Consider the following 13690-nt stretch of genomic DNA (forward strand, 5'->3'; position numbering starts at 1 on the left):
AGAGTCTATTTTCTAATACTTTTGGAACAGAGTACTGTTTCATTTTATTGATGTATTCTCCTTTTGACTTTGTGGTCGACTGTCACAGTTAATTAATATTCATTCATAACTCTGAGACACCTACACTGCAGTAAAGGTTTATGATGGAAAACTGTATTAGTGCTAAAGCCACGGGCTGTGGACGTTGTGGATGTTTCAGCTGAAGTGGAGGCACCCCGCCCAGTCTGCCTTGCTCTTGTAGCTCCTTGCCTGCTCTCTCTCTCTCTCTCTCTCTCTCTCTCTCTCTCTCTCTCTCTCTTTCTCTCGTGCCTGATTTCTGCTTTCTGTACTCCCTGTCTGGACCAGGAGCCAGCTGTTAGGCATTAGGGACACGTCCTCTTTTCTCAGCAGTTATCTCTGATGTAAAACATGAGGCGCTTTTTCCCCAATAAAAAGTCACTGATCCTGAAACAGGGGAGGGGACATCCGCACTCCAGCATCCACCAATACCCCCTCTGACCCCCCCCGCCTTTGGTTTTTTTTGTGTACCGTGTGAAAGAACCAATCACTCTCTTTCCCACCCCATGCCTAAGCATGCAGCATTTGCTTTGGGTTGCTTTGATGGAAGACACTGAGGCAATGCATGTTTTTGAAAGATAGAAAAACTCACTTCGCCCAGTTAACTGCAGTGTCACCAGGGAACAGGAGTATAAAAAAAAACGTTGAGTGCACGGCTGAGTATGCCACTTGTGTGAGGTCCTTGTTTCCTCTCTCCCTTTTTAAGCGACGATAGAGCCAATGCAGACCCATCGCTCAAACTGTTTAAATACGCCTCGGCAGGACTCTAAACAAGGTCAAAGGTCAAGGAAACACCAGTCAAGTGATTTATCGCGGAACCCAGGACAGGCTCTCTTTTCCGAATCCTCTCTCCCATAGAAAGAAAAAAAGGCCGAGTCTGATGGCCCTAACGCCAGCGCGGAGGAACGAGGAAGACGGAGCTGACGAAATCTGATGATGCCCTGGAGAGAGCCAGAGCGACCTGGCTCAGCTTTCCACCCAATGGCTGGAGTTCACTTAGAGTCCAGTCCAAGCCAAGCCCTGACGCAAGACTCTCTTAGCAGGAGCCACCCTCTCTCTCTCTCTCTCTCTCTCTCTCTCTCTCTCTCTCTCTCTCTCTCTCTCTCTCCCTGCTCAGCACTTCATGCACTCGCTCATGCTCACGCCACCACCACGTTGCAAAAACGGCGCCGCCCCTCACATGAATTTACCCATGTTACATGTTACACTGCAAACCCCCCCCCCCAAACAACGCAGAGAGGAAGAATAAAATGGCTACCTTTGAAGCAGAAAGCGCCATGCTTCTCGGTGGGCAGGGGGAAGCCGGTCTGGTTGGTGAAGCGGTAGAGCGTTCGGACGCCGAGCGTGCCGCGGCCACACTGGAACCTGGGGACCGAGATGGGGTAGCGGACGCTGCCGTCGGAGAGCCAGCTGTAGTCGCAGCGGTCCAGTCCCTCCCTCCAGGCGGCGTGGATGTGGCCGGGGGACGCCAGCTCGGCGTCCAGCCTCTCACACAGGGCCCGGGCTTGCTGAAAAGTCAACTGAGTGCTGGGGGGGTAGAACACCTCACCTGCAGGACAAACACACAGATACCAGGTTCAGATGAATAATCATAGGCATGTGTTTTTGATTTGATGCCTCTCAGGAAAGTATTGTACAATATCATGTGCATATACAAAGGATTTTGTGTATCCCTCATGAAAGGAAATGTTTGATATATGATACTGGAGCAACTCCCTACCTTCCAAACACACACTTTAAATCTTTATTTGGATTGACAAGTAGGATCATGGAAAGATCCTAATTTCATTTTAAACACACAAACACATCTGATGAAGACCTTGTAGGCCGAAACGTAACATTGGAACTTGGAGTGTGCGGCACCATCTTTTCTTTACATTAGATTTACACACTGGAAGCCAGCACCTCGTTTTAGTGTGTGTTACACCTCTCCTCCATAAACACACACACACACACACACACACACAAATACAAGGACAGGTGCACTATACAGTATGTGATATCTCAGCATGTGAACATCTGACTGGATCCAACATCTGTTGGATTCGTTGGTGAATGATAAATGTAAGCTCTCTTCCAGATGTCAAGCAGAGTAATACACCACCTACTGTTAGCTGACCTCAATCTGTAAGGGGTACTCACCGTTTGAAACATGAAATGACTGAGATTTGAAATGAGATACTAGGAAAGGCTTTTGAAACATTGAATGCAAAATGTCAACCTCCAAATACTACAACTTAAATATAAAACCTTAACACTGTATACAACATCAAAACAACGCTAATGCAAATAAGACATACATGATGTACATGTTTGATGATGTATGTGATGTTTACACATTTGTTTATATTTTTCTGGCAGAAAATCAATAAACAAACCTCATGATGTTATGTGCTAATACTCACCTCGAAGCTTTCCCACATAGCAGTACACGTCATACATTTCACTGACATCTCGAATTCCATATGTTCTGATGCCAGGTTTCCCCAGTTTATCTCCATAGCAACCTGCTCTTGGCTTAACGATCGGATATCTGCAAAATGTCAGCAGGTTTTATCCATCATTTCACTAATAACGCAAACGTACTGCTTCCCAAACCACTGCGCACTTGTAACTCTGACACTGGCGACGTAATTGCAGCACACTTACCTAACGGTTTGGTCTGCGACCCAGCCAGCGTCACAGTGGTCAAATCCGTCCTCGAAGGCAGACGTCAGTTGGTCCTCAGTGGCAATGGTTGCCCCTACACTTTGGCAGGCCTCCTTGGCTTTCTCAAAAGTGAGAGTGTAGCGACTGGTGCCCGCCCGGTAGTGAAATACAACCCCTAGAAAATAAATGACACAGTCATATGAAGTATTTGGGCACACCATTCAGTCTGCTCTGTGTGTCATTTCTGAGCTCCAAAGGAATTGGTCAAGTGCTGAGTGTTTATGTATGGAGGAGCTGCAAGATCTCATACAGAAACAATGAGAAAACTTCAAACTATTGTTTGAAAATCAGTAGTGCTGCCACTAACGACTAATTTTCTTCCGACTAATCTTTCAACTAATTTTTTCGATTAGTCGACTAAACTAAACGACTTATTTAAAAAAAAAAGTTTGTTATTTCGTTGTGCCATTTTCCATTTTACCTTGAACTCAACTGAAGGCCCATATATATCAGCCTACTTTTATTAGAAGCTCTTTAAGTAAACTGTTCAAAACCATTATGTATTAGCAATCTAAGCGTAAGTATCTGCATTTCCATTAGGCTATAGTATACTGTAGTGGACACATTAGGCTATAGTACACTGTAGTGGACACATTAGGCTATAATATACTGTAGTGGACACATTAGGCTATAGTATACTGTAGTGGACATATTAGGCTATAGTATACTGCAGTGGATGCATTAGGCTATAGTAGTGGACACATTAGGCTATAGTAAACTGTAGTGGACACATTAGGCTATAGTATACTGTAGTGGACACTATGGAGATACAGTAATTCACCATTCTGTGTTAGACTATAGTATACTGCAGTGGACACATTAGCCTATCGGACACATTAGGCTATAGTATACTGCAGTGGATGCATTAGGCTATAGTAGTGGACACATTAGGCTATAGTATACTGCAGTGGACACATTAGGCTACAGTACACTAAAACAGTGGCCAGCTCTTTTTTCTCTCTTTTCTTGGTGTATAGATGTTATTTTAATAGCAATCATTATTAATATGCCTTGTCAATCTGTGAGTCAAACATTTGGAAGAATAAAAATGACAATTGAACAGCAGGATAGAATAGAAATACTCTCTATATTTAGTAACTCTCTATAGTTGATTCTGTATAAAAGGATTGTTTGTTAGTGTGTGTGCTAATGAAGGCTCTTTAGTGTCTAAGCATAGGAACAACAGGGTGTTTTGTGTTACGTAAATGAGGCATCTTTGTTTATATTAGTTATCTTGGGGACTCACTTGTCTGCTGTGAAGTGCGAGTTGCATAGTAATTCACTTTGGTTTACACACAGAGCCAAATTGGTCGTAACTGCTTCTGAATGAACTAATATCAAAAAGCCTGAGGACTGTAAAACGTGATTGCTTTGCTCCAGAAGCCCAGTGGGTGGTTGTACTGTTCATAAATATCTAAATACAAAATATGTTAAAAAAGGAAATGATGGATCTATACACAAGCGTTTCTGATGACTCTTTTCAGGGCCAGCAGTGAATGTCTGTGCCCTCGGATGACCCAATCCCAGTGGGATACTCTCCGCTTCTTATAGAGGCTGGAGGACAGCATACTACCTACTACATAGGGATTTTTTAACCAACAGAGTGCCCAACAGAAGTGCATTGAGTTTACTTGGCAAGCAAAGCATAGTGCCCCCTATGGGCCAACAAACGGTGGTTCCCAGCTCTCTGTGTTGAAAAGTGCCAAGCATGCTTTGGATGTTGTGTCTTAACAATGCAACCAGGTATACATTGGCAAATGTGCGTTTCGGGCATCATTTCAACAGTGGCAGGCAGAATTTGTCACATAGGTAGATGATTGGTTCTTACATTTTAACAACATAATGGAACACAGTGTAACACGAGGCATAACAATAACACATTAGGTAATATGGAGGACTTTTACAACATTTGGAGAGAGCATTTTACCTTTGGTATGATCAAATGCCCCTTGTCTACCTATAAAACTTTAAGTATTTTTGGCTGAGTGCTTTAATAAAAATACCATTGCTTGAGTGCTAACAAAAATTCTACATTCTACACCGTAATACACAAAATGTTTATTTCTAAAACAGTAACCAAAAGACAGCGATTGTTTCAGTTGGTTTTCATTCCCCAAAAGTACTAAAAGGATACTTCCGAAAAAAAAACAAGGGGCGAATCCAAGAGATTACACAGTGTGAGTGAATTTCCACACGCGGGAGCTTCCATAATAGCTTTACCTTCTGCTCAAACAATGTTGTCTTTTTTTTGCTCTCTAAGAACTCAACTTGCACAACTCAGCACCCACACAAAACCATCCACATAATACAACATTGTTCCACCTACAACGTATGTATAACCACTTACACGATGGAAACATGAACTTTATGAGCCACCCATGGCTGTGGTCACAAACAGGGGCCAGACACACAGCTCAAGTAATTAACCCTAGCAGCAGGCCTTCAGACACTGGTGTGTGTGGGTTGTCATTAGCACTTACCACTGACATCCAAGGAGACGGTGGTCTGTGTATCTTCAATGCCGAACATAACCTCACAACGATAGATGCCCTCATCACTGGCCCGGAGTTTCTCTATGGTGAGAGATGCATCTCCTGCGTCCTCAGCATTGGTTGGTACTGACACCCTGGTCAGGTATCCCTGACCAATCTTGATGATACCATTCTGAGCCACCAGCACGATATGCTCGCTATCCCCATCCAGCTTGGTCCACTTGATTCGCAGGTGGTCAGCAGTGGTAGCTGAGGTGGTGGTGGTGGGTGGCAGAGTGGCGCTCTTGGCGGTGTGTGTGGTGGAGAAGCGACACGACAGGAGCGCTTTGCTGGCCAGAGAGCCTTGGACTGGGCCTCTGGTCTTGGTCTTCATCACCATGGCTTCTCCTGGACACAAACAAACAGCAGGCAAAGCAGAGTTAGACTCAGGCATCTGAGAGCTCAGACATTTGCTCGACTCTACACAAAGTCAACGTGGGTCTGGTTATACCCGACTAATGTCAGAGGGAGTGAATTCATTGGCAACTTATGGGATGCACATGCTAAAAGGGACTGGACCCAATGCATTGTTCATTCATCAGTCATGTTCCACTCAAAGTACTCTGAATCAGTTTCCCAGGCTTTAATCCACAGGAGATGTGTGTGTGTGTGTGTGTGTGTGTGTGTGTGTGTGGCGATGATTATTGTAGTTGTTGGGGGGGGGCTTTTTGAAGTTTGGAATAATTATCTGTGAACTGTACAACAAGTTGGATGAACAGTCAACACCCTGACAAAATATTGTTAGCCAGAGTTGGTTTGTTGGCTTTCCAATCATGCCTGGCTTTGTCTGGATAAGCCAGATGTTTTTTTAACATTGAGGTAATTTTTCAGCAATTCTGAACAACCCAACATGCAGCTGCACACTGTCCTTGTAGTATGATAAAATAAAAATGACTTGTCACAGCCTTTAAGAACTTGTCAGAGAGAACATCACAAACGGGGAAATGTGTTAATGGTAGCCTATAGGCTAAGTTACATGAAACATAAAGCAAATAAAATGTGCTAGTTAAAAGTGAATTTAGCTATTTTTGCTGGTAACATTAGCTCAACACATGTTTATGCATGTAATCATATATTTTAACTTACCATATTCAGAGATGACACAGCATGCGCAAAATAGCCAAAGTATGTGCCTTATGTAAAGACGCATCTTCAATCTGTTAAAATAACACAGTTCGTTAACATTTAAACAGAGAGAAACGCTTTGTTTAACTGACACTTTTCATCCGTATACAAAGCCTAGATGTGTGTACCAAATTGTAGCCTATGTAATGACAGCCTCCTCTCCGAGAGTATTGTAAAACAAACAAAAAAAGTTGTACAGTTGAAATACATTTCAATTTGAAAAAACGGAATGGCGTTTCCAACCAACTCATTATTTTGCCAATTTCAGCTCAATCCCAAACAGATGTGTTAATGTCAGTATGGAAGGCTGCCCATTTCACCCAAGCAGGCTATTCACCATCGCTCTCTGATAGCCTACTACATCCATAGGTAGCGAACAAACTCCCTAAAGGCAGAATTTTTGCCTCTCACTTACACAGCATCAGAGAAGAGACCCGATGGTGAAAACATCATCCGTGTAGAGCAAACTGTGAATAGATGTTACACCATAAGGAACAGACGACCGACTTAATGAGAGCAACGCCTGTATTAGAGGGTTGGATGGTGTGAAGTGAGGAATGCTAAACGCGTCAATGAAGTCCAGCCGAACAAAAAGCTGAGCTTCGACTGATGCGTTAGTGCAAGCAAGTCCCCAAGCAAGTCTCGCGCACTGATAAAATATCTGATCATCCGATAATGTCCTTATCAGCCTGCTTCACACTGTCAGCAAACAAAAGAGTGGACATCAGAAGAAAAAAAAAAAGGGTTGTAAATAAAGTCCCATTTAGTATAAATACAATGTTTAAAATGAAATGGTGCTGGAATTAATTTATATGAGAAAACTGCCGCTCGTCAATCGATGCAACAAAACCATCATGCGTAAAGAAATTAGTCAATAACGATACTAAAACAGATAAACTAGAATGAATATGATTTTAAACAATCTATACTAGAACATAATGGTATTAAATGACAGGATACCTTTTAAATTAAAGTCCCAAGGTGAAAGATTCTTCCAACAGCAATTCCAATATGTTCCAATGAGGGCTTATGGCAATACGCGCATGTGTACTCCTCAGCCTGTCGACTTAAACTCCAGGACCACAAATGTAACCTGCACTGATATTGACAAAAAGAATCATCTAAGCCGGCAGCAAGTTCAAATCTCACTAGCATCGTCATTTGGAAGGGAGGAGCAGATTGGTCCCATCCAATAAGTATAGGCTACAGTAGGCTACCCATTCCGCGGAGGAGAGGAGAGAAAGTAAGACTGAAAGAGAGAGAGAGATACGAAACCACTGTCATTGCATTTGGAATGTCTAAAGAACTTCAAAACCTATGTTGACTGACTTATGACAGCTATACAGTCGAACGCATCCCATATGGTCCCATCACAAATCAATTGGAAACTTATTCATTTTCCTGCTGTCAACATACATTAAATCTACAGATTTTTCGACCGCATGCGACCGAAATGTCAAATGAAATCACACAGATGTGCTTCTCTAGTATTAACTAGAGTTTACGAAGACTTTCCACACGGGGGAGAGAAGGTACTACTCTCTATGTTGATCTGACAAACGATCTCACAACGGTCCTGAAGTGGCCAGTAACCAACATTAAAAAGCAAATAAATGAGGATAGATACCCAACAACATGCTTAGTGTCTTAAAAGTATTAACTTGTGCAGAAGATTGTGCAGTTAAAAGTTCAGATAATGGTTTAACAATCATCTTAGGGAAATATGTTTATTCTTGAAATGGAGACCACTCTCATCTGCAGACCAGTTTCATTATATTACATTACATCTTAGCTAATGCAAAAGGCTTAAATGATGCAAAATAACCCCAAGATATGTTATTTATTATTATTTGAAAATGTATGAATTAATCTGAGAAAAAAATACATAAAGGATGCAAAGAATAAAAAAAACAAATGAATGTAACAAGAAAATATTTTATTGACATTTATACAGCTTAAAAAAACAGTGTTTACAACCCTGACTTATAAAACTGCAAATGTTCTGCCTATTCACAGAATTATGTAAGTGCTTAAATTAATGATGGAAATTGTTTGTCAGCAGATTTCTTCATAGTTTTAAAAAAAGAATGGTTAAAAACAGCATCCTTCCCACTGATATGCGGAAAAATGGACACAGAAGAGGTCAGAAGTCGTCGAACAGGTCCTCTGGCTCCGGATTCGCTTTAGGGACTTCTGCTGGACGTTGGGAGGTCTCTTTGGCCTCTGCCTTGGCATGTGTCTGCTCATTCCTAACAAAAAAAAAAATGATTCAGACAGATATAACTAACAGGGCTAACACAAAAATTATACACATGTTCATGTAAGCACAGTCCCACCACCACCTAAATGTGTGTAGTTCGTCAGTAAATGAAACCCATAGGATTGACTGTGACAGGTAATGCGGTATAATGGTAATAATAGACGCTGGGCTCTCTGTGATCAGCGGGAGGAGAAATGCTAATGGGAAACTGCCACAGGCTCTGGGCCGTAATAGCATGGTGCTTAAACACGAAGGCTGTCAAGGTACTGAACAGGTCAGCCCGTTCCTCTGGCTTTCTCCACTGTAATTGAACCTCATTGTGATCATCAGTTAAGGCGCACGTCACGCATGGTCATCTCTAACCGACGTGTCCAAGCACAGGGCTGCAGGGGATTCAAAAGAAAAGATAAATGAAAGGGCGATGTTTAGAGGAGAACAGGAGAAGTGTGGCAGAGCATGATATGAGATCAAGATGCCCCCAACAGACTAAGCTCCCTCTAAACAACACCAATAAAACAACATTAAAGAGCTTCAACACACAATCCATTTTAAAAATAAGATGCTGGCAAAAAAGAGGATTTTTGATGTGAAGTAGCCATCTAGAGTTGGCAGATGAAAAAACAAAGCCATTACATGAAACTCTATCTGATGGACCAATCAGTAAGAGGATAAAGCAAAACTTTGGCCAATTATCTGTGAAAAGGCCCAAGGGCATCAGATGCTACAGTGTAAAGAATGTGATGTTCTAACAGATAGCTCCTTTGAGAAGAACTGATAGTGACCATTTACACACAATGTCCCCAAGCATCCCCTGCAGAACATTCTCATTGATCTAGGTGTGTTTTACCCTAAATACAAACATCTATTTGTATCACAAAAATGTCATAGATTTACTATAAGACATTTAAGATATTTTAAGAATATAAAAAACTTTATATTTGATTGGACCACCCCTTTCTCGGGAGCCAAGAAAAATCATAATGGTACACAAATTTAACTAAAAAAGTTTCAATGATTCACACACAGCTCAGTCCACAGAGAGAGAGAGAGAGAGAGAGAGAGGCATTTGAAACCCCAACAGGAACGCAGGCCATCAGGGCAATTACAGCGATTTACTGCTCCTCGTCCCAGTGAACTTCAGGATGTATGAGTATCATGTAACCTCTAAAGCTCTGTCTCAACTTGTGCCATGCAACAAAACATATGTCAGCTGATTACTCCACTGCCCTTCAATGCAAAACCCTCACACTCAACAAGGACCAGGGGCAGGCCTGATGGTTACTGTTCAATGCTGTGAGTGCAGGGTCCTGAAGATACAGTCCATAGAAATTCAAATTTCAGTTTACCTATGGTTCACTGGTGATCCTTTATGCCTGTGAAAATGTAAACCCCTGAGGAATTATACAATCCCTAGTCTGAAAGTAAAGGTCTGTGGTTGAAACTGCTGACAGATGATGGCGTACAGGTATGCAGCGTATATGGGAAAGTTTGGATAATGCCAGGGACACAAGCAATTGGCAGCTGCTCGAGCAAAGTCCTTCATTTTCGACAACCAACTTTTTCAAACAGCCACCAAATAATTAAAAGGGGAACGGGTAAGGTGGATGTCTGCTAATAGAGAAGGGTGCAAAACACTGAGGATCTGAAGACCAGGTGTCCACTGAGGACAAGGGACTGAAACCACAGAGGAGACATGACTGGCACGTGGTGACCACTGTGATTTGCATGTATGAACCTGAGAGAGAACAGGAAGTCTTTTATGATGGCAAACTAGTCCCCTGTCCCATGTCAAGCACCAACACTGGAGGTGCCTGGTCATGTTGGCGTGTTCACTTAGAGAACTTCACACGTTTTTGTTGTCAGCAACTGGCAAGTTCAATGCTGTTCAATGATTTACATAATATGCTTTTTGCAGCCTCATTACCAAATCCATCACATCTGAATTAAACACTATAAGTTTGTCAAAAACAGTGCTTAGATAATCTGCACCATGGTAGTGGCAAATAATTCAGAGGCTCACAAACCATGGGAGAGATGGAGTTCATTAACAAGTTAGCGGAACACACGTAACCCATTCACACACTCTTAAAAGAGCTCGCCACTGGAAACCAAGGTCTCCCTTATTAGAACCAGGTTTGTTCTCAGTGCATTCATTTGGCTGTCATATATTACAGTAAATGAATACTGTAATGAGTAAATAAGTTCAGCTAAGGGGTTTACAGACTGATTACTCATAAAATTGAGTAAGCTCCAATAGCCTTTAACTTTTTAAATACAATGACCATTTCATGAAGTTTCTCCATAAAATATTGCCATAATTTTCATTATCGGGAGAAGCCTAAATAGAGCTGGCGCTAGTCTACATATCTTGAGTGGACACCCCATGGTCAAAAGGAAATATAAATATCGCTGTCAAGTCATGATTATTGTGTGGTAGGAAAGGCTTTGGACTCAGCCGAGAATTAAGAAACACTGTAGCATGGTGTCTCTAAGATAAAAAGATCAAAATTCGTGAAAGCATTTTAAGGACCTATGCTACTTGTGCTAAATTCAGCCAACCATTAATTTTATTCAAATGTTGCTAGAAGTAAAAGTTATTAATGCATCATGGTAACAACACAAATAAACATAATTTGTCCTATGTAGCTTATCAAATTGTCGTCTAACAATAATGGTAATATGAGTTGTAGTCCGTTCAAAAATCTCCAGACAAAATCTTCAGGAAAATGATTTCCTCAAATGAATGCATTCCTTACCATTGTATGCTTAAGTGGACTGCAACCAATGCCATTTGTTTACACTTACTGCTGAAATTGAAAGCCTACTCTGGGAAAGTAAACATTATTTGGAATCACATTTTTATTTTATGTATTTCTTGTAAGTAATTATTGTAAGTAACTATGCTCTCCTATGCCAGCATGTCCACTGCTTTCAAGTTTATAACATCCAGAATATTTGACATATAATGCATTATTTTCCACAAATCACACACCATGTTTACATGGACTACAGGGAATAGCTGACAAAATATACATCTGCTTCTTCTGAAGGAGGCCACTGTTTTTGGCATTATAGATCACAACATGGTAAACCATTCTTTTCTTGTTTTGTTGTTGTTTTTGAGAAAGCATGACTTTTTGTTTAACTTAAATGCCTCACATATCTGCACACCCACACAGTAATTGTGCATACTTTACTATCATACATATTGTTTTTAACAATTTATAAAAAAAATTCCATTATTGCTATTGTAATGCTGTAGGCTATTACTGACTGTAAACACAACTACAATTTGCATTGTATTGTATTGAGCTGTATTGTTCCACTTGGCTGTCATATTTGGTGACCATTTTAAAAGGTTTGTAAGAAACTTTGAAAACAAAAAAACAAAACAAAAACAATTCTAAGTCATTCTCTTAAGGAGTTAATTTTGACACACATACCTTTAAGTCCTGCAATTAAAATGCGAGTTGAAGAACTACTGTTTGGATGTAGGCTAAGACTTGGCCTAAATAGTAGCTGTTGATGGTGTTGATTGCTGCAATAGGAGACATGTTGTATCTAGGACAAAGTGGGGCTCATATACTTTAAAAGGAAGTCCTATAAAACTCAGGCCTTCCAAAACAGGTGACACACACACACACACACACACACACACACACACACACACACACACACACACACACACACACACACACACACACACACACACACAAGCACACATCCAACATTCTGTTTACTGCTGTGGAAAAAAACACTCGGCTGTGTCCATGAAGCATCATGTCCTGGTGATTGTGAACACAAAACAGTTGAACGTCTCTACATAGTAATGTCTTGACTTGAATAGTTCATATCCTCCAGATATCCATCATAGTAAACAAATCCCTTTTAAACTCTACAATTGTTTATCAATGTTAAATCAACATGGTATTCTTTTCCAAACTTAATATTTTGAATATCCTAAGAAGCTGACCAACACAGCCGACCACATACAGCCTTACTCAAATCACATTTCACCAATAGTCAAACCTATCTAGGCTACCACTTTCCCGTAATATACACCATAGCCCATATTGTATGGTTACTCAGCAAAAACCCTGCAGAAAAGGGCCCTCTGAGACAGGCTAGTAAATACCAGTCTGCTCATCAACTGCTTTCCTGTTCTGGGAACATCTGGAAGCCATTCCTGTCAATACAGCTGAGAAGCGGACATCTAGGGCACCCACATTCATTAGTCAGCTGCATTCAACATCAGTACCCATTCAATATAAAAGAGATCACTTTGGGAAAGCCCCTAGAACAAAAGAAACACTGGACACAGAGCATCATCAGTGTGTTCAGTCTATCACTCAGTGTGTCTTTTGAACTGTGCTCTGCCTGTTTCCATGACTCCATTCACTGGCTTTTGTAACTTCATCAAGCTGAGGGGAAAGGGTGGGAATTGTCACTGTTTTTTTTAAAGAAAGAGGGACGCACACTTACTTTCATTTTTCTTTAAATCATTACCAAGTGTATGACACAACCCTCTGGAAGCAGTTACAGGATGAAACAGGAGTCAAGCTGGAGGAAGAGCAGTAAGCAGTTAGAACTTTATAGCTCTCCAGGGGATATACCATCCAGTCCAGGCCAGGAGAAGAACGCTGACACACTCAAGACACTAAAGAGAAACACTGTACACGCCGTCATGTCTGATGCCATCTTGTCTTTGATGTGACGGATACACCATCCAGAAAAAACACTCACAGCCTCTGACATTGACCTTAAAAGTATGGCATTCCCATTATTTGAGGGCAAACATTTCCCCCCTCGGATCAGGTTGTAGTGTTCCGAATCCACAACATAATAAAGTGAGCCAAAGTCTTCGGCTCATCATTAGTTTGGGAGCAATCTGTGTCTGGATTCAAGTCAAATCTCTTTATTAAGGGCAGTGTTTTTGCCAGTCAGTTTCCACTGACAAAAGCATTGACCTGGGCCACAGGTGGCTTATAAGTTTCCCCGCCAGTCATAT

The 13690-nt window shown here is 41.4% G+C and overlaps 2 protein-coding genes across 2 annotated transcripts in view; both read right to left on the bottom strand.

Annotated features, from left to right (window-relative positions):
• Nucleotides 1-7530, bottom strand: part of vcanb (versican b) — a 29395-nt gene extending 21865 nt beyond the window's left edge. The window contains exons 1-6 of the mRNA XM_048259095.1: nucleotides 7383-7530; nucleotides 6384-6454; nucleotides 5247-5645; nucleotides 2707-2881; nucleotides 2463-2590; nucleotides 1316-1606 (exon numbers count right to left, since the gene is read on the bottom strand). Of these exons, the coding sequence (XP_048115052.1) occupies nucleotides 1316-1606; nucleotides 2463-2590; nucleotides 2707-2881; nucleotides 5247-5645; nucleotides 6384-6447 (1057 nt within the window). The 5' untranslated portion in view covers nucleotides 6448-6454; nucleotides 7383-7530. The remainder of the gene's footprint in view (nucleotides 1-1315; nucleotides 1607-2462; nucleotides 2591-2706; nucleotides 2882-5246; nucleotides 5646-6383; nucleotides 6455-7382) is intronic.
• Nucleotides 7531-8343: 813 nt separating this feature from the next.
• The window catches only part of xrcc4 (X-ray repair complementing defective repair in Chinese hamster cells 4), a 31071-nt gene continuing 25724 nt past the window's right edge, over nucleotides 8344-13690 (bottom strand). Inside the window, exon 8 of the mRNA XM_048258320.1 lies at nucleotides 8344-8671. Coding sequence (XP_048114277.1) covers nucleotides 8566-8671 — 106 coding nt within the window. The 3' untranslated portion in view covers nucleotides 8344-8565. The remainder of the gene's footprint in view (nucleotides 8672-13690) is intronic.

The sequence above is a fragment of the Alosa alosa genome, chromosome 12 (genome assembly GCF_017589495.1).
Source record: "Alosa alosa isolate M-15738 ecotype Scorff River chromosome 12, AALO_Geno_1.1, whole genome shotgun sequence".
NCBI classification, from domain to species: Eukaryota; Metazoa; Chordata; class Actinopteri; order Clupeiformes; family Clupeidae; genus Alosa; species Alosa alosa.